This window comes from Elephantulus edwardii, unplaced genomic scaffold (assembly GCF_000299155.1).
Source record: "Elephantulus edwardii isolate Elephantulus edwardi_28Jun2011 unplaced genomic scaffold, EleEdw1.0 scaffold00126, whole genome shotgun sequence".
NCBI classification, from domain to species: Eukaryota; Metazoa; Chordata; class Mammalia; order Macroscelidea; family Macroscelididae; genus Elephantulus; species Elephantulus edwardii.
In genome coordinates this window covers 8,746,760-8,772,906 of record NW_006399876.1, presented here as the reverse complement: position 1 = coordinate 8,772,906, position 26,147 = coordinate 8,746,760, and the positions used below count along the sequence as shown (strand labels likewise).

Here is a 26,147-nt window from a genome sequence, read left to right as displayed (position 1 = left end):
TTTTTTAAATAATTTTAATGAGCATTTACAGATATTTTGGATTTCCATTCATTCATTGCTGCACTTCTCTCCCTGCCCATCCCTCCCCCCACCCTGTGCTTAGTTTTGAGGTGCAGACCCCTGAAAGAAACACTGGCCCATTTGCTTGTGAGGGATGCCCTCCCCATGGCCTGATATTAGGCTCCTGAGGGAATGGCCGAGTCAGCAGGGAGCAGCACTGTTACAGCCCTGGTGGCCTAACTAGTGTATCGGGAGGAAAGAGACTCCAAAGAAGCAATGCACTTCTGAAAAACAGAAATGAAGTGGAAGGCATAGCACTCCCTGACCTCAAAACCTACTACACTGTAATAACCAAAACAGCGTGGTACTGGTATAATGATAGACTCAGAGCCCAATGGAACAGAATTGAGAACCCAGAAATTAACCCATCTATCTATGGTCAACTGAGATTCAACACGAAAATAAAACCTATCAAATGGGGAAATGACAACCTCTTCAACAGTGTTGGTGAAACTGGACTGCTACTTGCAGAAAGCTGAAACAGGATCCATATCTCACACGATATACAAAAATCAACTCAAGGTAGATCAGAGACCTTGAGGTAAAGCCCCATACCATAAAGATCATAAGAGACAAAATGAGACCAAGCTTAGAAGGCCTAGCCTATGCTCTAAAGAGGTTGGCAAGTACAACCAGAAGACGATAACATTGATGAATAGGATTATCTAAAGATTCATTCCCTGAGAACATAAAAAACTGTTTTCAATAGGGTGAAATGACGTACAAGTCTTGTAATGAAAATTTACAGAATATTACAGGGCCTCCACACGGAAAAGTCTGATAGCTCGATTACAAAATGGGCAAAAGATATGGGAAGTCTTTTCACAAAAGGAGACACTAGGATAGCCAACAGACACATGAAGAAATGTTCAGGATCGTTGGCAATAAGAGATGCAAACTGAAACCCCGAGGGGATAGCATCTCACCCCAGTAGTAGTGGCAAAGTTTAACAAGATAGCAAGCAATAAACGTTGGAGAGGATGTGGAGAGATTGGAACGCTCATTTTGTAAAAGGGTGCAACCGCTGTGGAAAGCAGTTTGATGTGTCCTCAGAAAGCTGAACGTAGATCTTCCATGTGCCCCAGCTATACCACTGCTAGGAATGTACCCTGAGGAAAGTAGAACTGAGACACAAATGGAGATTTGTACGCCGATGTTCACAGCAGCGTTATTTACAGTAATAAGAATATGGAAGCAACTTGTTAGTCAAATTTGTGTCTTCTAGGTTGCAACACCCCCATGATACATCTTGAAGGATATGTACATGTACGGCCAAGCACAATCAATAAGAGTGCATCTGAATTCCAAAATCAATCTCCATAATAGTCTATGTGTTTCCTACTGCCAAAGGGGCCCTTTAGAGTAGTGAGAGAAGATCTTCACCCTGAAACCCACAGCGTCCCTTTTCAGCAGGAAGTAGCTAAGAGAATATGCCGTCCCCTTTTCCTTATGACTCAGGGTGAAGTCTCTCTCAGGGAGGAGTGATAGGGAATGGCAAAGGATACACTGACAAAGAAGATTAATCAGAACTGGCTTTGACAAGCACTGTGGCATTTGGACAAGAACAAACTGGGAGGAGGGTAGAGAGAATAGTGCAACAATGAATGAGTGGAAGCCCAAAATCTCTGTAAATGTTTATGAAAATTAATAAAATATAATTATAGAAAGAAAAAAAAGAATATGGAAGCAGCCCATGTGTTCCTCAGTAAACAACAGGATTGAGAAACTGTGGGACATTCACATGTTGGAATGCTGTGTAACACTCAGGAGCAATGATTTTAAAAAATACAGTATAACATGGGAGAGGCTAGAGAGCATTATGCTGAATGAACTAACTCAGATGCATAAGAACAAATAATTGTGTAAGACCACTTTGTAAAACAAGGATAACCAGTAACATGTAAATGGATATCCAAAGAGGGCAGTGGAGGGGACAAGGGGGCTGAGGGTAGAAATCACAGAACCACAGAGTTTGGTGAGTGGAAGGAGGAGGCAAAAAGAAAACAACCACAGTGTACAGGAATGACTGACACACAATTAAAAGTAACTTTTTTTTTAAAGCTCCGGTGGCCTAGTTGGTAGGGAGTTGCACTGCCAGACCCCAAGGCAGGCAGTTTGAGCCCACCAGTTGCTCCTCAGGAGAAAGATAGGCAGTCTCCTCCTGTGTTTCCTCCGATGCGATTTACAGCCTCTGAAAATCTACTGGAGGGTCAGCTGTGAGTTGGTCCCATTCAGTGGCAGAGAATGAAAGTCCAAATTCTCTCTGAGGAATCAGCATCACCCCTAGATCTAGTTCAGCAGAAACATTTCCTAATCGGCAATTTTTATAGTCAACAGACTCTATAATATACCAAGATAGATAACTCTTCAGTGAATAAAATGATGCATCCTTGAAAAAAAACACAATTCCCAGCCTTTTGCATTCAAGTCCTTTATAACCCTAGAGGGAAGCGTAAAACTACCCCAGTGTCTCCAAGACTGTAATCATCTTTGAAAGCCCCACAGTTCAAGTCTACCCAGCAGTTTTGCAAGAAAAAGTCCTGTGGCTTTGCTGTGGTAAAGACATGGGAACTGCTATAGGACAATGGTCTTTCCAGTCACTTGCTGAGCTGCTGAGAGCTGGACAATGAATGACAGAAAATCGATGCCTTTGAGCTGTGGTTGCAGAAGAGTACTGAGTATCTCATGGACTCTCAAAGAAGAAACACATATGTCTTAGAGAAGGTGCAGCCAGAGTGCTCCGTGGAGACAAAGGTGATAAGGCTTCGTCTCATAAACTTTGAGCATGTTGCTAGGAGAAGACTCTTCCTTGGAAAGGTGGAGAGTCAGGGAAAGAAAGGAAGATCCTCAACCAGACAGACTGAGACAGTGATGGCAGCAATGGGCTCAAGTGTGTCAGAGATTGAGGGCGGCACAGGGTAGGGCAGGATTCAGATCTGTTGTTCCTGGGGTCGCTGTTGGTCACACTCGACTCTGCAGCACCTCACAACAACATACGACGGTGCCACTCTGACACTGGGGTCACTAGAGTTGGGATTGACTCAAGCGTGCGCAGTTTGGGCAAGCTCAAGGAAGCAACGGCTGCGTCTTTCTCGGTGGCAGGTTCAGGCCTCTACCTTTTCATTAGCAGCTAGGACTTTACCCACTGTGCCATCAAATGATTTCCTGAGAACTCAGCTCCTTGGATGGCAGCGTTTTTCTGCAAGATTTTTATCTTGCCATGCTCCTTTCTAAAGAGTCGCCCTGACTTTACACATCTCACCACATCCTTACAAACTTTGGAAATTATCTCCTTTTTTTCCAGTAGCAGATGGGGTGGTTACTAATTTTTAAACTGGTTATGCAGTTTTTAGACAGACCCATTCAACAACATATATTTACCATCTGTGATGTGCCAGGATTCTTCTCTCTGACTCACAGAGATCAAACTTTAGATTAATCCAAACAGTAAGTGGGATATTTGGCCCATGGGAGGTTGGAAGAAGGGCTGAAAAAGAAGGGTCTTGGAGGGAAACACATCTAAACCGGCACCTGGAAGGCAAGCAATAAATGTTAGAGAGGATGTGGAGAGATTGGAACTCCCACTTTTGTAAAATGGTGCAACTACTGTGGAAAGCAGTTGGATGTGTCCTCAGAAAGCTAAACATAGAGATTGCACAGCTGTATCTAAGGTGAGAAAAATGTCCATGAAGAGGTAAAAACCAGGATGTGAGAAACCCCCAAACCAAGACCACGCACCACATGCGTCAGCTAGAGGGGAAGGAGGCAGGCTGAGGTGAACATGGGGCGATCAGCGGAGCCTAGGGGGCTCAGGGCCACCTGCCTTTTCCCCAGGGGACAATGACGCTCGAATATGATAGCAGTCTTTTCTGTGTGACCGCCTTTGTGAGCCTCACAGCACAGTGCCTGTAAATCTCTGCCGGGGCCCAGAGTCTGACAAGTGCAGCAGAGGTGAAATCTTTTTACTGGTGAGAATTCTAGGAGAGTGTGGGAGCTGTGTGCTCGCTGGATTTCTTTTGGTCTGACATGCAGTGATGCACAGCTTGGGCATCCTTTTTTCTGTTTCAGGGCTCAAAGAGAATTCTTCGCTCCAACGAGATCCTTCTTCCAGCCAGTGGACTGGTGGAAACGGAGCTCCAGTTAACCTTCTCCCTCCAGGTGAGATCAGCCAGCTCTTGCCCATGCGGTCCCCTGACAGCCTTCTCGTCACCAAGTGCCTTCACCCACAGCAACCATAACCCAGGTTGGGCAGGGCTGGAATATTAGTCACCTGGAGGCCAGTCACTTAGCCCGCTGGGCAGGGTGCTCAGAGCCCACCACGTGGCAATCCTCCTCAGCCCAGCTGTGCCCAGGACCCCAGCACACACCCCAGTGGAGCGCATCCCTGCAGCCCCATTTCACAATTTCCATCCCTCCTGATGTGTGTCTCATCCTGGTTCCAGCTGCCCACAGAGAAGCCGATGAACAAAAACACTGACCAGCTCTCAGCTGAAGGCAGTGTTCAGACTCTGTGGACAGCAGGGTGGCAGGAGGGGAAGCCAGTGACCAAACCAGATCAGCCCCTTGGGAGCAGCTTAGTGGGTGTTTCTCTCACACCCTGATTAACAGAGAGGAGAAATGGAAATTGACACCCCCTTTCTAGACAGGAGAAATTGGAGCACAAAAGGATTGTGCCCCCTTTTGATCAGATCCCCCCAGGACCCAATTGCTTATTAACCATGCTTGACTCCACTTTGTACTCCGTAGTACCCCCACTTCCTTAAGCGAGATGCCAACAAGCTGCAGATCATGTTGCAGAGGAGAAAGCGTTACAAGAACCGGACCATCCTGGGCTACAAGACCCTGGCTGTGGGCCTTATCAACATGGCCGAGGTGAGGGGCCGCAGTCTGTGTGCTGTTGGCCGTCGAGCCCCAACCCCGAGCGAGCGAGCACTGGGCCAGCCGCCAAAGCCCAGCCAGCAAGGTTCCCAGCCCTGTGGCCATTGTCTCTTATCACACAAAGTAGGCCTCTGCCTGGAAATTCAGGTTATGCCTCTCTGTCAAGGACTTGCTCCTGCACAAAGATTTTCCCTCTGACTTTCAAAAAATGATGTCAAATTTACAGAGCAGTTATAAAAATCTTATAAAAAAACTCCAACATAGACTTCACCCAGATTCTGTAGCTGCCAGCATATTATCACACTTGCCTCATTATTCTTTCCATAAATGTTCAGTGAGGTGGATTGAACATTTACTGTTACAGTGACTGTAACAATGGGCTTCATTCTATTCAAGGTGTTGAAGAGCAACAGGTCAGAGCAGAGTTTAGATCTGTCACTCACAGGGTCACTACGAGTCGGGTGAGCGTGACAGTACCTGTGTTTGTTAGGTACGGTCAAGTTGCTTCAGACTTACAGCAACACCGTGTATGATGGGGTGAAAGTCCCCAGTCCTTTGTCATGCTCACAAGTGTTGCTGTGTTTTAGCTGTAGCTATTCTATCTACTGTTGTGGTTGTTGTGTACCGTTGAGTCAGAATCAACTCATAGCCAACCCTCCAGCAGGTCTTAGAGGCAGTTTAATTACACAGGGGAAGATTGCCCGTCTTTCTTCCACGAAGCACCTGGTGGATTTGAACTCCATGCTTTTGGGATAGCAGCACAGCTCCTCACCACCATGCACCAGAGCTCCCTAGGTAACTCAAGTTTCCTGAAACCAAACCAGGGAGCTCTGGGGGCCCTAGTGGTAAGGAGTTGAGCTGCCAACCCAAAGGCACACAGTTCAAATCCACCAGCTGCTCAGTGGAAGAACGATAGGCAGTCTTCTTCTGTGTGATGTACATACAGCCTCTGAGAACCTGCTGGAGGGTCAGCTGTGAGTCAGTTCCGGCGTGATGGTACATAACAACAACATACTTTTCTGAACCGTTTGAAAGTGAATTGTAGGTGTGATCTCATTACACCTCAACACTGCAGTGTTCATTTCCTGAAAATGAGGATGCTGTGAGCCACCTTAAAGATCAAGAAGTGGCCCATGGCCCCTTCGAGATTTTGCTGAATGTCCTTCGTGGGCCCAGGATCTGCCCAAGGACCACGCGTTTAGTTGCCATCTCTGAACTCCTTCAGTCAGGAGCGGCCCCTCCGACTTCCCTGCTCTTCAATTCCTTGCTTTAAGTGTATGCACTAGTTCTTTTACCGAGTTGTTCCTCAGGGTTCGTCAGGTGTCCCCTCAAGGTTAGATCCAGGTCCTTTATTTTATTTTAGGCAGATAATGCCATGTTCTTCTCAGTGCAGCATAGCATGTGGTGTGGCACTCAATGCGATTGATTAAAATGGTAGTTGACTCCACCGCCAGAGTCGCTTCGGGCTTGTGGTGACCCCCATTGGTGGCCGGGGCTTGGAAGTCTTTGCAGGAGGAGACCGCCCGTCTTCCTGCCCAATCACGACTGGATTCAAACTGCTGAGCTCTGGTTAGCATCCAACACGTTACACACTGTGCCACCAGGGCTTCCTGGAAACCTACGTTCCTTCAGAATAAGTTAATTGATTCTGATTTCTCACTTTTTAATGAAAAATATTCTGGGAGGCGGTCTTTTGAGGCTGTGTAACTGTCTTTTTCTTCCTCATTTTCTCACTGACTGGTTTTTGCTGTGGGACGGACTCTGGCCGAGTCGGTCACTGTGCCCGTGGCTGAGCTGTGGGTTTCTCACTCTGTCCTCGCCACGGAGCTCGGAGCTTTCCCGCGTGGGATGGCGCCTTCCCTCCTCCCTCAGTTATTTAGTGGTCCGTTTATTTGTTCCCTTTGTAGAGCTGTGAGCTTCTCTTCATCCATATGTTACTGTCGTTACTTCATTTGAAGCCCAGATTCTCTCAGGTGAGGCCAGGGAGGCTCTTTCAGGGTGGTTCCTTTGTTCTTCTTCATGGTCATATTGCCTTACTTTCTGACAGAACATTCCAGACTCATCTTGTACTTTCCCTGCCCCAGCCCTGGAAAGAACCAGTCCTCCAAGGTTCCTTTTAGTGAAGAATGATATTAAAGGGGAAATAATCAGTGGGAATGGGAATATCGATTCCAAACCCAAACCCCAAGCTGGCTTCCGAAGAGGCAGCTCTGACTCAGTTGTGACCCTGTAGGACAGAGTCGCACTGCCTGGTGGGGCTTCCCAGGCTGTAATCCTTGGGGAAGCAGACGGCCACAGAGCGTCTGGTGGGTTTGAACTGTGAGCCTTCTACTTAGCAGTCAAATTAACCAAAAAACCCACCGGCTGGGCTCCTGTCTGAGAACTAAAGCCCGTGCCATTGAGTCAGCTCCAGCTCCTGGTTGTAGGACAGAACAGAACCCCACCCTGAGGTTTCCAAGGCCGTAAAGCCTCAAGGAAGCAGAGCACCACGTCTTCCTCCTGCAGAGCCACTGAGGGCTTCAAACGCCTGACCTTTCAGTTAGCGGTCAGACACATTGGCCACTGCATCACCAGCCTCCTGGTCTGGGTACTAAAAACCTACTGCCATCATGTTGATTCTGACTCCTAGAGCCCTCCATGAATTTCCATGGCTGCACATCTTGACAGGAGACTGGCTACCCGTCCTTCTCCCTGGAGAAGTGCTGGCCAGACCTCCCAGTCCGCAGTGCGTGGTGCGCCACCACCAGGCCCTTTATCCGGGTCCTGCACCCTGATCCACTGCATTGGGCTAGTTCTGACGTGAGCGTCCAGAGCTGTGAGTCCAGAAGAGGCTGAGCATCTTTCTCCTGCAGAACGGCTGGTGTGTTCAAACCGAAAGCACCTTTTCATTAGCAGCTCAGAGCTCCTTCCCCTAACTCTGGAGTCATTGCTCCTACGCCCTCCAGTGGACTAAGCTGGGAAATGCTACTCAGCCACTAATCTGAAAATTAGAAAAGGTCTGGAAATCCCTTCCATTAAGAGGACAGCCAAGAAAACGGAATGGAGCAGTTCTACTTGGTAACACCTGGGGTCTGAATTGACTTGATGACAGCTAAACAACATAGGCATTTTCTAAGAACATAAAACAACCCCCTCAGGTCAATTTTCAATCATGGTATTCCCATGTTAAAGGACTGGACTGCTTCTTAGGTTTTCTTGGCTGTTATTGTTACAGAAGCAGATTGCCAGGCTTTTCTTCCGTGGTACCAGGAGTAACCGATCTTTAGGTTAGCAGTTGGACATAAACTCTGCACTACCTGAGACTGACGTCTGTGCTCCTGAGACACACTCACATATGTACACACATCTGTGTCTGTCTCACATCTCTCTGACTGCCTGTGAGTTCACATCAGTTGCTCCAATCCCAGTCCTACACCCTAGGATTTATTGTAGCTTCCCCCCCGCCAAATATGTGACGTCTTTCTCCAACAAAGACAAAACCGACTCCCACTATCCTCAGTATTTGCTTATTTGAGCAGCAATCCTGTACCCCAGTGGGTAAGGGGCTGCAGTTTACACTTGTTTCCAGACATTAGGAAATGTTTGGGGCCTCGATGAATGAGATGCCTAGAGTCCAGCTCATCATTCTGCTCTCCTCACTCTGTGGGGGCTGCGGGCATGAATGGGTGCTGCCATTTCCTCCCGTGGACTGTACCCTCTTACTGACCACCCTCCACCCCAGCCCCATCCACCTCACAGAGCTGATTTCTCAGAGGAGGTGGACTGACATTGTGGTCCTCGAAGAGCAATCATTTTCAATCTCAGGCCTCCCTTGTTATTTTTAAGCCCATGGCCCTGGAGTGTGACAGATACTTCTAGGTATAATTTTCAAGTAAGACCTTGAAGGCAGTGAGGAAAAAGTAGGTGTGGATTTAGGAGCTAAAGGGAAAGGCAACGTATTAGCAGGATGCTTGACCATTGTCTTGCAAGCTCGTTTGGATTTATGGAAATGGGCAGCCCTGTGGCCCTTTGTAGTCAGGTGTATTGTTGACATCCCCTGGCCTCAGGTGATGCAGCACCCCAACGAGGGCGCGCTGGTGTTGGGGCTGCACAGCAACGTGAAGGACGTCTCCGTGCCCGTGGCAGAAATCAAGATCTACTCGCTGTCCAGCCAGCCGATTGACCACGAGGGAATCAAATCCAAGCTGTCTGGTGAGATGTGTGTGGCACCTGGAGGCCATGGGCTGCACATGGGCCTGTCACCTGATCCCCATCCTGGGAAAGTCAAACAAGACAGTGTCTAGAATGTTCCTGGGAAAGAGCTTTAGAGCCCCAGGCCATGCCCTGAGTTCCCTGGAGCAGCCCCTCAGCCGCAGGGTGGCTCACTGCTGGTCTGTCCCCAGATCGGTCTCCTGATATCGACAACTATTCTGAGGAGGAAGAGGAGAGCTTCTCGTCAGAGCAGGAAGGCAGTGATGACCCCCTGCACGGGCAGGTAACTCCGCACAGCCCCTCGAAGGATCATCAGGACGCAAGTCACACCCTCCCGGGCTCGCCCACCCTCACCCCACCCCTCCCCTCCTAGGATCTGTTCTATGAAGATGAGGATCTCCGCAAGGTCAAGAAGACCCGGAGGAAACTAACCTCGACCTCCGCCATCACCAGGGTGAGCCTCGCGGGGCCTGCAGTGGGATCGGGCGGCATAGAGGGGGTGTCCACACTCGGGGTGCTTTGTAATCTACATGACATGGGCCTCCACTGGGGCTTCTGACTTGGCCCCACTCCCCAGGTAAGAATCTCTGTCGCTAACAAGCCCAACCGAAGGGAGCCAGGCCCACTGCCCTCTAGTCCGTTTCGACTCACTGTGACCTGAAGGACCTGGGAGACCTGCCAGCGGGTTTCTGAGGCTCTGACCTCTGTGGACGCAGACTGCCATGTCCTTGTCACACGGTGCACCCAGCAGGCTCAGATTACCAGCCACCAGTGCTCCTTGCTACGAGAGAAACGTGTGGTATTCTTGAAGTTCTCTAGGCTCAGAGAAAAGGTTGGGAATTCTGGGACAGATCGCACTTCCTCCGAGAACAGCCGTGTTGCTCAGTCAGCCAGCCTCGCCCGGCTCTGGGCCCTGCTTCCCTCTGCGTCCACCTCTGCTGTCCATCCGCCTCTGCTGTCCGCCACCGCATCACGCCTGTTCTCCAAGGGCCATCACCATTTGTTGCCTTTGTTGAGATTACCCAGGAACAATAGACTAGTGCTTACAACTGTGGTTTTAATCAGGTTTAATTACATCAGCTGTAGTTCCTGCCTTAATGGGGCCCCACAGCCTTGGAAATCAGATACCTGTAGACGGTCTGTCTTACATAAGGATTCTTCAGTCACTGCTCTTTGTGAAATCATTGGTCTTCGACTGAGAAGCTTAACAGCTGGATGCCTAGGCTAGCTCAGATCAGTTCTGGAGTTCCTGTGCTGCAGTGGGGTTGGCGGATGGCAAAGGTGCTAGGAGCTGTTTAGATGAGAAGCTTACAGTATGGTCCCCAGAGGCCTCCTGGCTCTTAGTGGCCAGAGCTGGCCTGGGAACCAGCCGCCTCAGTGCATTTCCCTGTCACCTTCAGCAGCTGAAAGTCGACCAGCCCTTTCAAGTGCTGGGCCTGAGCTGACCACTGTGCCCCAAAGCGGCGCTGCCATCTCTCACATCAGCATGCAGGCCCCCAGGCTGGTATGTAGGTTCTTCAAGAGCCTGGCTTGGGTTTCCTCGCCTGCTCACACACTCAGGATCATGCTCTTCGTTGTTTTTGTCTGTCTAGTTCTTGACTGGCACCCAAAAACAGCCTGGGAGAGACCTGTCACCAAAGCCTCAGACACAGTGCCTATAGATAAGGCCAGTGATGAGAAAAAGAATGTGCTCAGATGAGGAAGGGCCTGTGGGGTTCCCTCTCTCTGTCTCTATCCCTCTCTGCCCCTGTCCCTCTCTCTCTGTCTCTGCCTCTCTCAGGAGGCTGTTCTTTCTTGTTCTGTAAGCACAGGAGGCCCTCTTTCCCCACGTGGAGCCCTTGGAGCTGTATATATGGCTTATTCCTGAGGTCTTCTCGGTGGCTCACCATGGCTGGTACAAGGCCACTTGTCCCCTTTCATCTTTTCCCCGTGGCATTTCCAGTCAGACTCAGGGCCTTCCCGTCTCCCCCACTCCCGCCACCACCTTGCCTCCTGAGGACACTCTGTTCTGGACACACTAACCTACTTGCCTCTCTCTGGCACGTCTCACACGCCCTGTCGCCGCGAACTTGGCTCATCTTCTCTGCTTTGAAGGCCCATGCCACCCCTGGAAGCCCTGCCCTTTCTAGCTGAGTCTGACTTGCAACTTTGTTATTTCTACATGAATTTAGTGAGTCTGTTATTTAGATGGAAATGTTTTTGTTCACAAGCTGGGCATTTTGTCTGGCACCAGCGACATCAGGATCAAACAGCACAGCCCATGCCCTCAAGGAACTCAGAGTCCAGTTACCCAAACATGTCTGTGCAAGTAACTGCAGCACTGTGGGAGGGTAAGGGACAGGGCTGGCACCGAGGGCACGGCCACCCGGTCTGCCCAGGCAAGCCAGGAGAGCAGTGTGGAAGAGGTGCCAAAGACAGATAAAGGGAAGTGTTGGAGGAGAAACAGCTTCACCAAGGGGACTCGTGGGGATTTTGTTTGGGTTGGAAAGTGCACGCTGCACAGCACAGTGGTGTAAGCCAGCACGCAGGTCCCCCCAGTGACCACTGAATACTTTCCGTGTGAGGAGGGAGAGTGGGGTGCTGCTGATGAGCCAAGACCGGAAGTAGACAAAATCAAACCAGCAGACCCCAGAGACGTCCGAGCAGGGGCCACAGGATCACACCTGAACCTGGAGAACACCATGGACTCTTGAGGGAACGAGAGTGGGAGCAGAGACAAAGGATGTGGGGGTGTGAGATCCCAGCATGCTCGAGGAGAGGGTCTCCCCGGGAGGTGGCAGAGCACGGAGGGGAGAGACACCAGATGTGCTGGCGCTGCTGTGACTCGGGAGAGCCCACAGGAGAAGACGGCAAGCTCTGTGGAGAGTGTGGCATTTGAGGAATCTGGGGGTTTGCAGGCAGAGGTCACAGTCAGCTCTGCTTATCCAGAACGGCTGATACGAGGAAGCAGATTTCGGGGGCATGGGAGGTGCACTAAGGTCAAGGAGATCCTCCCCGGGTCTGTCCTTAGCACTTGATCTGCCCCGGCATCAGTGTGCCCCCCGCGTGTCTTCCCTGAGTCCTCGGCACCCTCCCCTCCACATTGTTAAGTCCACTCGGCCTCATGCTGGCCGTCCAGCAGGTTCCCAAGGCTGTAAATCCTTATGGGAGCAGACGGCTTCCCTTCCGTCCCCCTCCAAGGCATCTGGTGGAGTTGAACCATTAACAAGCAGTTAACAAACAGCCCAACCTAGACCACTAAGGAGCTTTGTTCTTTACAAAAGTGGGCTTTTAAATCAATATTTTGTTGAATTTATCACCATTCACAAGTTGATGTTATTTGAGAATAACTTTGTGATTTGTGCTTACAGCAACCTAACATCAAGCAGAAATTTGTGGCTCTCCTAAAGCGGTTTAAAGTCTCAGATGAGGTATGATCCCAACCCCTGAGGGAGGGGTTATATAGAATCCCTTTGTTCTTGGGGACCCCTCTGTATAGCTGCTGGGAGTCCTGTTCTCCCCTGCCTGCCTGTGGAACCCCAGAGACAGTAAGTTTGTGGGCCCCAGAGCTTTAACCCCTCAAGAGGCTCCATCCGCAGCGCTGAAGGCCTCATGGTGTCTGGGGCAGGGATAGCAGTTGCACCAGACATTCAGGAACACCTCAGCATGCCATGTGGGTGTCAGTAGCCAGACCAGTTGTTTTAAAACCGTCCCCTTCATGCTCACTCTGTCTTGGTCCTTGCCATGTGGTCCTGACCTCCCCTCAGTGAGCAAGAGAAAGAGGACTGGTTTGGGGGTGTCTCTTTTCAGTGGCCATGGGACCCCACGGTTTTCAGTCCAACAAGTAGATACCTCGCCTGTGTAGCGCATCCTAGGACTGTTGTCTGGTAGTAGAGAGACTCCTCCCAAGTGATGCGTGACATGAACCTTACTCCCCTGAAGAAAAAAAAAGGTGGGGGACCTTCCCCTTCATCCCAGGAGAAGAAACAGTGAAAAGTAGCTGATGAACTAGGGGTGTCTTCTATAGTCAGCCCCGTAGCCAGGAACTAACTGTATTACCAGAGCCACACGCTTCTCTGGACCCTGGAAGGCCTGGGCCAGTGGACAGAGGTGGACACTGCTGAGAGCAAGGTCTCTCTGTCCCTCGCTGGGCTGTGGAGGGAGAGAGCCACCCAGCCTGAGCCTCCTGGGCTTCTCGTGTCCACTCCGTGGTAGAGCTGCCTCGTGCTCTTCTTTCCACCCCGGGGCCGGGTCTCTGATGTGGCCTGGCCCCCACTCCCTGCTCTCACAGCTGGAGCACAGAGACGTCCAGGCCACCTGGTAACTGACGGTACAGCCCACTGATGCCTCAAGAGGGACATGTGCAGAAGGGGGAGTGAGCTGCATGTTTCCCGAAACACCTCAGATCAGAGATTCCTTGCCTCACAGGTGGGCTTTGGGCTGGAGCATGTGTCCCGGGAGCAGATCCGGGAGGTGGAAGAGGACCTGGACGAGCTGTATGACAGCCTGGAGATGTACAACCCCAGCGACAGTGGCCCGGAGATGGAGGAGACAGAGAGCATTCTGAGCACGCCTAAGCCCAAGCTCAAGTGAGCCTGCCGCCCCATCCTGCTGTCCCCGCGTCTGTCCTCCCGGACCACCGCCGCAGAATCCCACACCCCTCTGCCCCACCCCTCGATCTCCACAGGTTTTCCTCCAGCTGTCTGAATGAGAAGACCCATTAGTACTGTCCTTTGGAGTCCTCCATGCAAGGCCCCCCCCGCTCCCCCTTGCTCCCCCGCCCCCTTCCTCCCAGGCCCCAGGAACATAGGTGGTGATCTTTCTGGGACACCAGCTCCACCTGCTCTCCGGGAGCTGCTGTCTCAGCATGCTGGCCGCTGACCTGGCTGTGCTGCTTCTCCTAGGCCTTTCTTTGAGGGAATGTCACAGTCCAGCTCACAAACGGAGATTGGCAGCCTAAACAGCAAGGGCAGCCTGGGGAAAGACACCACCAGCCCTGTGAGTGAGACCAGCGCTGTGGGGTGGGCTGGGGCTGAGGGCAGGACCAGGGATGTGGGGTGGGCCTGGGGTGCGGCAGAACCAGCACTGCGGAATTGGCTGGGGGTGCCAGCAGGACCAGCACTGTGCTGTGGGGTGGGCCTGGGGTGCAGGCAGTACCAGCACTGCGGGATTGGCTGGGGGTGCCGGCAGGACCAGCACTGCAGGATTGGCTGGGGATGTGGGCAGTACCAGCACTGTGGGGTGGGCTGGGGGTGCGGGCAGTACCAGCACTGTGGGGTGGGCTGGGGGTGCGGGCAGGACCAGCACTGTGCTGTGGGGTGGGCTGGGGGTGCGGGCAGTACCAGCACTGTGGGGTGGGCTGGGGGTGCGGGCAGTACCAGCACTGTGGGGTGGGCTGGGGGTGCGGGCAGGACCAGCACTCCAGGGGCAGGAGCATGCTGGGCTCGAACACTCTGGACCTCTGTGTGTCTCTGATCGGATCCCATGTCTCTATTGTGTGTCCTCATTGTGTTTCAGTCTTGGTTCCCTCATCAGCCTTGCTCGGAGCAGATTCTCTAAGGACATTACTGTGTCTAGTGGTGCCACCGCTAGAACACAGCGCCCAGGCCTCCCCTCAGTGTTGAGGACTGTGTGGTACATGCATGCAGATCTGATCAGGGGCTGGAAGGACTTTTTTAGGTTGAGAGCTCTTTTAGGGAGGCAATTCCCTAAAAGAATTTCAAAGCTGATGGTTAGATTTCCATTTTGTGAGCAAAAGGAGAGGCCCCAGCTGCTGCAGCACCGCTAGAGCCCAGCAGGTCCCATCCTTGTGCTGCTCCTGTTGGAGAGACAGCCCCTCCAGGGGAGACAGCCCCTGGCCTGGCAGAGCTCACAAGTGGGGAGGTGGTGCCTCTGCAGGCCTGCTTTTCTCTCAAGTGAAGCTGATTGCCATTTGTTCACTGGAAAGACTGCAGACTCACTCTGAAAACAGGTGCTCATTTTGAGGCCTGATTCCAAGAGCCTGGGACACTTTGGAAGGGCTGGAGTCTGCAGATAGCCTGCTGGTCTAGGGCTTCCTGTGCTGTGTTACTGGCTGCTGCCACCAGGTGGGGCTGTCTTACACCAAATCATCTTCCTGGTACAGGTGCCGCAGACACATAGGGGGCCCTGGTGAGAAGGAAGAAACTCAGGGCAGAAAACTGCAGCTGCACCTACATGGTAGACACTGTGCGCTTAGTGACTCACAGCCCAGGTGCCAGCCAGGCCTCACTTACCGGCCCGTACACCTGTGTGTTTAGGACGTGGCTCATAGTTGTGTCTGCTGGATTACCCGAGGCCTCAAGGCTCCATCTTAAACATCTGAGGACTCTTCTAGGCAGACCTGAAGGCCTGGAGTGGACTGGATCACCTCACCATGTGGTGAGGGCGCAGAACCAGTGCCCTCTTACTCTGACAAAATGCTGTTAAATGAGCGAGATGGTGCCCCAGAGGTCTGGCACCTGACAGCGCACGGGCAGTAAGAGCTCATGACCACCGCTCGTGAATCCATGCGAGAATCCTTGTCCCCCAGTGGAGCTGTCCTGGGCTGATGGCCTTTGGTCATGACACCTCGTGTGGTCTGGGTTGTGTGGTTTACAGTATTTACGAAGGGAAAGCTTATGTTCTGAGCCTCAAGTGCCCTGTTTGTAAAAGCATTGACGTTGGAGTCCTATCAGGCCCAAGTCAATTGAGTGTTAATGTTTACAGAGTGTTTAGGCCATCATCCCTGCCCAGGCCGAAGAAAGTGCAGGGAGCAGGATAGGGCTGACTTCTGAGCCAGAGGCTTGGCCGCACCACACTCCCCTTGTCTGTGTAGATGCGGGAAAGTTGCCTGTGTGCCTGTCAAGGTCATGTGTGGGTGTGAGCCAAGCCCTTGACCACTCACTAGGAGAACTTGCAGTCGTTAGGGGCTGTGTTCCCTCCCGGCTACACTCCCTCAGAGCAATTTTGGGTTTGAACTCCTGAAATTGATCACATCTCCGTGTCTTTTGTAGCCAGTCCGTCAAAGTCTGGTTCCCTTGGCCAGATTTCAAGCTCGCTTTGCTGGTTCTCGTCTGATATTTCTATTTTGAAGAGCCCCATATGTCTCGATGTGGGTGTGGAACTGGAATCCTTTCGTACGAAAGGCACTTTGGGAACGATGGAGCAAAGCCGGGCTGTGACACGGGAGCTGCTGAGCGCGTTGCCCTCCGTGCACATGCGTGCACCTGCTGCCTAGTGCTGTCCCGCATTCACTGGCCGCTGCTTCTTTCCCATCGTCGTCCTTTTCTGTTCCTCACTTTTTTCAGAGGATTCTCGTTCCCTTTGGAGCTGGCAGGAATGTCTGCTGATACAATTGATTACAGCCGTTGACTTCTCCAAAGACTTGAGCACTTGCAGCAGCAAAATCCGTGCTCTGAGCCGGCAACAACAGGCCCTGCCGATGTCTCCCCGGGGGTGGCAGGGGGCGCCGTCCTTCTACCAAGGGGTTCGTCCCTGTTTCCCCAGCTCTGTAACTAGTGCTGTGAGGGACTCGTGCCTCTGAAGAACAGTCTCCTGGAAGTTCCCCAGCCCTTGCCCCCTGCCTGGCCATCTGGACGTGCTCCTCAGCAGCGGACCTTGCCCCACGGGCTCTGTGCTGCAGACCTTGGGGGCCTCCCGAGACACAAAATCGGCCTCCTGTGTCAGCCTCTCAGACGTGACTTCAGCACTGCCAGTGTCCTGGGCCCCAGGGAGAGAGAAGAAGCCTGTAGCGCTTACAGGGGCAGGACTAGAAACTCAAGGAGTCCAGAGAGTGTTCTCGGGGATTGTCTGGGCTGTCCTGAAGGGGCCATCAGCAACCAGCAGGTGCCCTGCGGCCCCGATGGGTCACGGAGCCCGCCAGGTGTGGCCACCTGCTGCAGAAACAGCTGGAGCCTCCATGTGCAGGACAGCAGGGCATTCAGCCCTCTGCTCTCCCAGCAGAACATGTTCTCGCCCCAGTTCACTCTTTAACTAATGTGTTTGGAATCCTGAGATCCAAGATGGAAAGAAGCCATTTTCCGTCTAGGATCTGATTCTAGTCCCTGTCAGCACCAGTTCAGCATAGGTGTGCGTGACCTGGCAGCTATCTGAAAAGCCTGTTGTGTGAGCTGCTGCAGGCCATACCTTCTCCAAAATCTGAGGTTTCCGGGTCTGAATAGAGGTGTTGAGTTAGTGCTGGAGACATTTGACTGTCCCAGCTTAGGGAAGTGGGGTTGCATTACTATCATCTTGGGGCTAGAGAGCTCAGATGCTGCTACACACCTTGCATCACATGGGACAACCTGCCCGCTACAACCAAAAACCATGCAGCCCAAGATGTCGGTAGTGCTCGGAGGAAAACCCCTGGTTATGGGTGAAAACTTAGTAGCCTGAACTCCATCAGTGAATAAGAGAAAAGACTTTGAGATATGGGAAGCTAGAGGGATATCTTTTCGCTTTCTGTCTCCAGTGGGTCCCTTCAAATAACACAGCTCTCCCTGAGGCCACAGCCTTCCCACAGGGGAAAATCAGACCCACACCCACCTAGACCCAGTGACTTGTGACTTTGACCTTGGGGTATACAGCCAAAAATTATGGTACCAAATGTGAAAAATCCATTTCTGTATCTGAATTTCTAAATTTTTAATACTTATGAGTTATGTTAGTAAGAGTTAAAGAGACAAGTGGAGAATCAACCCATGTAAGTGAGTTGTTGCTGGACACCTGCCTAGTATAATCTGCTAGACAGTCTCCTGGGTGCCTTCTCCAAGCAGAGGTTTGGTTACCATGGCTACCTTCAGTCACAGATCAAAGGCATCAACTACACTTCCTTCTCAGCCACTTCTGACCAAACCACCAAACCTGTTGCCATCAAGTTGGTTCCTTCAGAGCAGAATTACCTGCCTACCTCAAAAAGATCTCAAAGCTCTCATATTTACAGAAGTAAATGATTGCATCCTTTTCCCCACAGAGGGGCTAGTGGCTTCAAACTACTGACCTTTGGGTTGGCAGCCAAGTGTGCAACCATTACGCCACTATGCAGGAGGGCCCCCCCACCCCGCCGTGGCCTTCTTAGGCAAGGCTGTATTGTGAGTCCACGGCCAGAGGCTTAGTGGATTCACATAACAAAGCGTCTGGACTCCCTGTGGCGGTGGCGGTGGCCGGGTTGTGTCAGCCTTGCAGCCCCGTGTGTGGCCGTGACACTGACGCAGTGACGCGCTGCCCTGTCCTGCATCTTCCTCACAGCAGCTGCTCCGCTTGAGCCCCTGGGATTCCGCTTCTCCCCATTTTGTTGGTGCACTGATTACAAAAATATCTTCTCCCTCTTCTGAGTGCTCATAAAAATTTACCTTTTGCAAGATAAAAAGCCACAGAAAATTAAGTAAACTTGAAGCTGTTATGGACCTAGGAAAACAAGTGAGAAGAGATAGTTCTTTGGATCAGTGATGACTAATGATTATCTTTTTTGCAGATGGAATTGGCTGCTCTAGAAAAAGTCAAATCTACTTGGATTAAAAATGCAGATGACAGCTTGACTGAGACAGACACTCTGGTATGTACGCTTCAGTCTCCTGCTTCAGCTGTTTAAATCAATGTTTGTACCCATAGAAATTAAGGCAGAAAGGCCCTCGGGACCACCCAGGGAATTCTGCCTCAATCTGGAGGTTGGTCAATCATCTGCTTTTTCCTTCTCCCAGAATCCTGACCCCTGAAAGGTAACCTACCCCAGAGACCAAGTTGCTCCCTAAATTAGCAAATCAAAAATGTTCCCATTCCGCCTCTTAATTAGATCAGCTCAAACGCTGGTTTGGATAATTTCTCTCCATCTGTCATCCTGATTTTCTTCTGCAACATGATGGCCAGATTTACTTCTGCAAAACCATCCCTTCCTCCTTGAGCGTGGCTTTTACCATGTCCAGGCAGCCCACAGCAGTGACTTCCTATGTGAATGCGAGTCAGCTCTTTGCTCCAAGAGACATGAGTTGCTCAGGAGTCCAGGTTGAAGGCCTTGGGGGCAGAGTGAATGTGCCCGGGATGCCCATTCCCATTAAACACGCAGGGTGGCCCTGCTGAGCCCAGATACGTGAATGAATACATACAGTCTCCACCATCACTAAGCCCACCCACTAGTGGGAAAGCCCACCCTGGGTGCAGACACTCGGTGGGAACCAAGGGCATTGAAAACAGACCCTGACTGCTGGGGACCCTGATCTGGGCTTCTCAGCATGCACTTAAGGTCAGTGAGCAGGCTGGAGGCCAGACATTGCAAATGAGGGGACCAAGGGAGAGCAGAAAACTTGACCAAGTCCCATTTAGGGGATGCTGTCCGTACATCAGCCTCACGGTGGCGGCTTCTACTAGTTCAGCGGAACCCAAGAAGGATTCTTCTGCTGCAGGCTTCCGTTTCTTAGAAGGAACCCCGGTAGCACAGCGGTTGAGCAGTCAGCTGCTAATTAATTAGAAAGTCAGTGGTTCGAACCCAGAGATTGAACTCTGCAGGAGAAAGCTGTGTCAGCCTGCCTGAGTAAAGACTGCAGCCTTGGGAAGGACCCCCGTGGGACAGCTCTGCTTTGTCTGACAGGATTGCAGTGAGCTACATTCCACTCGCCAGCACTGACCCTTCCCTGCTTCCTGTGTAACGATAAGGGTGCAGCTGATGATAAAGCCTCGGCCTTGAGCCAAGATTGGTTTAAAATGTACTGCTTATACTTTAGTTCCCCAGTGGCCTGAGAAGCCCAGCCTCCTCTAGCCCCACTTTGTTCCATGCTGCACGTCACAGTGACAATACTTCTTCAGGGTGAAATTCCAATCCTGTCACTTCCTGTCCAAGCCTCTCATGGTTGCCCAGGTGCCAGAGACATAACGTTGAACAGGGGAAGCCAGCCACAGAAGAGCACATGATGTGACTAGTGTACATGAAAACCCCAGAGGGCCAGTCCACCTATAATGAAGCATGTGGACTGGCTGGGAGAGGTGCACAAGAACCTTCCAAACCTGGACCTGGGCTGTGGTCACCTGGGGTCCATGTAGGTCAAATCCAGATTCTCTATTTTAGATTTGTGCACTTCATGGAAATTATTCCTCAGTAAAAATGGAAAGAATGAGCAAAGGCAGGGTGAGAAGACATTTCATGGCACTTGGAGTGGCAGGCCATAGTCTCCTTCGGAACTAGGGCTCGGGCTCCAGGAAAAGGCGGCCCGTGGACAACTGGAGGGGGAAAGAGGACTGGAGCCAGATCCTGAGGGCTTCAAATGCTACGCCGTGGAACCAGGGTGTCAGTCTGAGCAGGACGGAACTGTTGAAGTGTTCGAGCTTTGTGCAAGGAAGACACCTGTCGTGAGCAGAAAGGATGATGTGAAGAGAGGAAGTGAGGGTGGTGAATATTGTTGGAAGAGCACCAAGGAGGAGGCATCAAGTCCTAATGGGAACAAGGTGGAGAGGAAGGGAAGAACTCCAAGGTAGATGCAGAGTAAGGACGGCAGCTGTGAACCCCACGGTGCTGCAGGGGCACGCTGAGGGGCGCCCACCGCGAGAAGTACGGCCATCAGCCCTGTGCGTTGACCAGTGTTGGTAGACGTAGAGAGGGGTGAGTAACTAGGGCAGCAGGCACACTGGTGCTGTCGGTCGGAGTGAGTGGGGCAGAGCCCATCCCACAGGGAGGGGATGTAGAGCCACGGGCTTCCAGAGAACAACTGCATGACTCTCCCATGGCAGAGACAGGCCCACCCGTGGTGGCTCCTGGGTGGCCCTAGAGTGAGTGTCCTCTCCTGTGTCCTCTCTTGGCAGGAGATCACTGACCAGGACATGTTTGGAGATGGAAGCACCAGTCTGATTGTGCCAGAGAAAGTCAAAACCCCCCTGAAGTCCAGCAAGCCTGATCTCCAGGGCTCTGCCTCCCCCAGGTACTGGGGTCTGGAGGAAACCCCTGAAGGAGGCCAAGAGTGCGGCACCCTCCCATGACTGACTTAGCATGTGCCTCGTATGGGCTCTGGGACGAGGGGCGGACAGAGGGCAGCAGTAGCTTCTGGTCAGAAGGGCTCCATTCCTCTCTCCTGTTGGCAGCAAAGTGGACGTGGTCCACACACCCCGGCAGAAGAGGACCACACCCCTGAAGGAGCGGCAACTCTCCAAGCCCCTGAGCGAGAGGACCAACAGCTCCGACAGCGAGCGCTCGCCCGACCTGGGCCACAGCACGCAGGTACCGCTAGCACAGCGATGTTCACACAGCTTGAACAGCTCCGGCCCCCAGGGCCAGCACTCTGAGCTGCTCTGGACTGCAGCTTCTGTTTTGTCTTCTTCCTTGGACGGTTAGATGAGTGAAGAAGGAGAAAATACCTTTAAACATTCTGAATAAAAAAAATCTTAATGAAAGATGGAAATCAGAGAAGTCTAGTATATTCGTTATTTACTAATTATTAGTAGTAATTATTACTAGTGTGAATTAGGGGTTCAGTGCTGAGTGACAGGAGCCCAGGGAAGGAGCAGAAGTACTGGTATCACCCTCACCTCCCATTAGATGCATGAGTCTGGAGATTGGGTACCCGTTTAATTGCTCCAGATGATGGTGTCATGGATTGAATTATGTCCCAAAAAAATATCACCTGTACCAGCTTGGTTGGACCATGATTCTTAGGAATTTGGCAGTTATAATGATTACTCATCCCCTGTGACATGAGCTAGTATGACCAGCCAACCAGTTGTTAGGGATCAGGGTCAGAGGCAACACCCTGCACAATCACAGCCGTGGGGTGTGACCTGCATCATCTTGTATTCTTCAACAACTGAGAGAAAATCAAGCAAGAGAGGGACAACATCATCAACACCAAGAAAGAAGAGCTAGGAGAGACAACTCATCAACACCAAGAAAGAAGAGCTAGGAGCAGAGTGTCCTTTGCATCTGAGAGTCTCATACAGAGAACCTCCTAGATCCAGGGAAGATAGATGCCAAGACCCTGGAGAGTTCAAAGGGACACTGGATCCACAGATCATGGATAAGGGAGGCAGAGACCTTCCCCCAGGGCCAATAGAGAAAGTCTCCGCTTAGAGATGGTGCCCGAATTCAGACCTGTGTCCTCCTCAGCTGTGACAGTCTGTCATTTCACCGTTCTGTGGTGACATGAATGTTGCTGTGACGCTGGGAGCTATGGCACCGGTGTTTCACATACCAGCAGGGTCACTCATGGTGAGCAGATTTCAGCAGAACTTCCATGCTCAGACAGACAGGAACTAGCCATCCATGAAAACCCATGCATAGAGCACTGGAACATTGCTCGGTGTTATGCCAGAAGATGCCTCTCAGGCTGGAGAGAACTCACAAAGTGCCTGGGGAAGAAGTCCCTCCTCAAAGCAGAGTCAAACTTAATGGCTTAGGTGAGGTAAAGCGGTCAGCTAACGAAGGAGTGTCATTTGCTGATGTACCAGTGATGAAAAGAAAACCACCTGCAAACACCCACTAGTGACTGGAACACGAAATCTACAAGGTATGACTCTAGGAAAATTGGAAATTGTCAAAAATTAAATGGAACACAGAAAGATAGGCTTGGCATTAGTCAGCCGAAATGGACTGGTATTGACCACCTGGAATCAGATAACCTACCAGGCAAGGAGTGAGAAACTGAAGAGGAATTGCATTCATCAAAAAGAACATTTCAGTGTCTGTCCTGAAGTACAGTGTTGTCACTGGTACAATAATGTCTCTGCGTCTCGAAGGAAGACCCCTTAGAATAACTATACTCAGACATACATACCAGCCACTGAAGTCAAAGATGGAGAATTTGAGGATTCCTGCTGACTTTTGCAGTAAGAAATTGAATAAAAATGCATTCATGGTAGCTGGTAACTGCAATGTCAAAGTTGAAAACAAAGAGCCCATAGTGGGAAAAGATGTCAGTGGAGACAGAAGTGAGACCAGAGATCACGTGACAGACTTTTGTAAAGATGATGATCTATTCATTGCTAAAACCTCTTTTTTAAAAACAAACCAATAATGTGTCAATTTATAAATGTCCACTTATTAGGACAATTTAAAATAAATACACAGTTTATTTTATGCATTAAAACAAAAACCAGGACTACCTCATCTAATGGAATGCACAGGAATCTGATTGACTACATTTGTGGAAAGAGAGAGTGGAAAAGCTCATTAACAGCAGGCAAAACTTGGCCACCGGCAAACTCTGGAACAAAGAGAACATCAATTACTCATATGCAAGTTCAAATTGAAGCTGAAGAAAATGAAAACAAGTCCACAAAAGCAAAAATATGACCTTGAGTTTGTCTCACCCGAATTTAAATCATCTTAAGAATAGATTTGAAAATGTGTTAACAATGAATAAATAACAAAATAATAGATTGATGCTTTGAACCCTGATGACCAAAAACCAGTTGAGTTGTGGCTGACATCAGACATTGTAAAAAAGCAGAAGGTCATTACAAAGACACGGAAGAATGAAAAGACCTAAGTGGAGATCAGAAGAGACTCTGAAGCTGGCATGAAAATGGAGAAAAGGCAAAACAAAGCGAAGAAATGATGAGGTGAGCGAGCAGAATAAACTTCAAAAGGCAACTCGAGAAGACAAAGCAGAACACTATAATGAAATGTGCAAAGAGCTGACATTAGAAAACCAAAAGGGAAGAACACTCAGCACTTCTCCAGCTAAAAGAATTGGAGAACAAATTCCAGCCTCTTGTTGCAATTCTAAAGGATTCTATGGATAAATCTAAGATTATACAGGAAGCATCAAAGGAAGTTGGAAAGAGTACACAGAATCACTGTACCAAAAATAATTCCTTGATGCTGAAACTCTTCAGGAAGTAGCATATGATCCAGAACCAGTGGTACTGAAGGAAGAAGTCCAAGCTGCACTGAAGGCATTGGGGGGGAAAGTAAGACCCCAGGAATTGACATAGCACCAATTAAGGTGTTACAGCAAACAGAGGCAGCTCTGGACATACTTATAGTTTATACCAAGAAATTTGGAAGATTGCTCCCTAGCCAACCAACTAGAAGACCTGATTTTGTTTCCACTTAAAAAAAATGATTCAACAGAATGTGGGAATTATTAATTGCATTGATACTACCTGCAAACAAAATCTTGCTGAATATATAAAAAAACAACTGAAGCGGCATTGGCGACAGCGGCGGCGGCTGCAACAGCGAAATGGTGGAGACAGTGGCAGACACCCGGCGGCTGATCACCAAGCCGCAGAACCTGAATGACGCCTACGGGCCGCCCAGCAACTTCCTCGAGATCGATGTGAGCAACCCCCAAACCGTGGGGGTTGGCAGGGGCCGCTTCACCACCTACGAAATCAGGGTCGAGACAAATCTTCCTATTTTTAAGCTGAAGGAATCTACAGTTAGAAGACGATACAGTGACTTTGAATGGCTTCGAAGTGAGTTAGAAAGAGAAAGCAAGGTTGTAGTTCCCCCGCTCCCTGGAAAAGCATTTTTGCGTCAACTTCCTTTTAGAGGAGATGATGGAATCTTTGATGACAGTTTTATTGAGGAAAGAAAGCAAGGGCTGGAGCAGTTTATAAACAAGGTCACTGGTCATCCCCTGGCACAGAATGAACGTTGTCTCCACATGTTTTTACAGGATGAAATAATAGATAAAAGTTATACTCCATCCAAAATAAGACATGCCTGAAATTTGGCAAGAAGGAAGCAAAAACAAACAAACAAACAAACTTTCCATGACTAGTAATGCTCTGTATGCTCCGGTGAAGAAGTCCTGACTAACTTTTAGCACGCTGCCCATCAGCTGGTATGACGCGCCTTCAGTATACTAACAGGCATTATGATGCTCACTTTGTTTGTTTTGGAAGTTGACAAGAGAATTTGCTTTAGCAAAAATCCTTTCTTTCAGCCTTTTTTTCAATAGCTATTCGTTGCTGTTTAAATGTGGTGCACACGACTTTATAGCCTCACAAATCTGTTATCCCAGTATAATCTGCAGTGTCCTAACTAAAGTTACTGACTCGGTCTTAAATGCACAGATTTTGTGTCATGTTTGCTTCATGAATCGGATTCACTAGAGTATTTCTCTTCTCCCCTTTTTAACGCGTGTTGTCCTAATTTATGTGTAGGATCACTACACGGTTTCCAGTACGACATATGTAAGATACACAATTGTGTACAGAAAGTAAAAAACCTTCGTATGGAACATTAATGAGGGACATCTTTATATTCTGTATAAAAACAAAATCAAATTTATATACTAAAATCATTTGTCTAAAATTTTAAGTTGTTTTCAAATAAAAATGCATTTCTGATATGAAAAAAAAACAACTGAAACAGTACATCAGCAGGAACCTGCCAGGATTCAAGTTGGATTCAGAAGAGGCCATGGAGTAAGGGATGTGGTTGCTAATGTCAGAGCAATCCTGGCTGAAAACAAAAATTGCTAGAAATATTTATTTGTGTTGTTTTGATTATGCAGAGGTATTCAGTTACATGGATCGTAATAAACTGTGGATGGCATTAAAGAGAATGAGGCTTCAGAACATTTAATTATGCTCCTTTGAACGTTTAATTGTGAAACCTGTATATACACCAGGAAGCAGTCATTTGAACGGAACAAGAGAGCACTACCTGCTTTTAAATCAGGAACTGTGTGATAAGGTTTTAGCCTTTCTCCAGATGTATTCACTCTGTTTGCTCAACAAATAATTCTAGAAACTGGACTATGTGGAGAATGTGGCATTAAATTAGAGGAAGACAACTCATCAGCAACCTTACTTGCAAAAAATGAAGACCTTAAACTCTCATAGAGGAAGATCAAAGACTGCAGCTTTCAATATGGAATATACCTTAGCATCAAGAAGACAAAAGTCTGCACCACTGGACCGATAGACGACATCATAATAAGTGGAGAACAGATTGAAGTTGTCAAGAATTTCATTTTTTTATTTTATTTATTAATTTATGACACAACCCTACTCGCTGAAACTGAGGAGGACCTCATGCACTTGCTGCAGAGGGTCAAGGACTGCAGCCTTCAATATGGACTGAGGCTCAATGTCAAGAAGACAAAGAT

The 26,147-nt window shown here is 49.8% G+C and overlaps 2 protein-coding genes across 3 annotated transcripts in view; both read left to right on the top strand.

The window, feature by feature from the left end:
* Positions 1 to 26,147, top strand: part of PACS1 (phosphofurin acidic cluster sorting protein 1) — a 218,902-nt gene that overhangs the window by 173,441 nt on the left and 19,314 nt on the right. Inside the window, exons 3-13 of the mRNA XM_006893304.1 lie at positions 4,129 to 4,218; positions 4,807 to 4,932; positions 8,985 to 9,129; positions 9,321 to 9,412; positions 9,503 to 9,583; positions 12,480 to 12,539; positions 13,537 to 13,697; positions 14,013 to 14,106; positions 18,581 to 18,661; positions 20,896 to 21,011; positions 21,172 to 21,307. Of these exons, the coding sequence (XP_006893366.1) occupies positions 4,129 to 4,218; positions 4,807 to 4,932; positions 8,985 to 9,129; positions 9,321 to 9,412; positions 9,503 to 9,583; positions 12,480 to 12,539; positions 13,537 to 13,697; positions 14,013 to 14,106; positions 18,581 to 18,661; positions 20,896 to 21,011; positions 21,172 to 21,307 (1,182 nt within the window). The remainder of the gene's footprint in view (positions 1 to 4,128; positions 4,219 to 4,806; positions 4,933 to 8,984; positions 9,130 to 9,320; positions 9,413 to 9,502; positions 9,584 to 12,479; positions 12,540 to 13,536; positions 13,698 to 14,012; positions 14,107 to 18,580; positions 18,662 to 20,895; positions 21,012 to 21,171; positions 21,308 to 26,147) is intronic.
* On the top strand, positions 24,270 to 24,758 carry LOC102867056 (sorting nexin-3-like). Of its 2 annotated transcripts, XM_006893303.1 has the most exons (2): positions 24,270 to 24,425; positions 24,510 to 24,758. In XM_006893303.1, the coding sequence occupies exons 1-2, from the start codon at positions 24,270 to 24,272 to the stop codon at positions 24,756 to 24,758; spliced, it is 405 nt and encodes a 134-aa protein (XP_006893365.1). The 2 variants fall into 2 exon arrangements, with proteins under 2 accessions (XP_006893365.1, XP_006893364.1); XM_006893302.1 differs by having other exon boundaries at positions 24,270 to 24,758.

What these genes read in the sequence shown, in the direction of transcription:
- LOC102867056 (XM_006893302.1), top strand. Translation starts at nt 24,270, where the DNA reads ATGGTGGAGACAGTGGCAGACACCCGGCGGCTGATCACCAAGCCGCAG.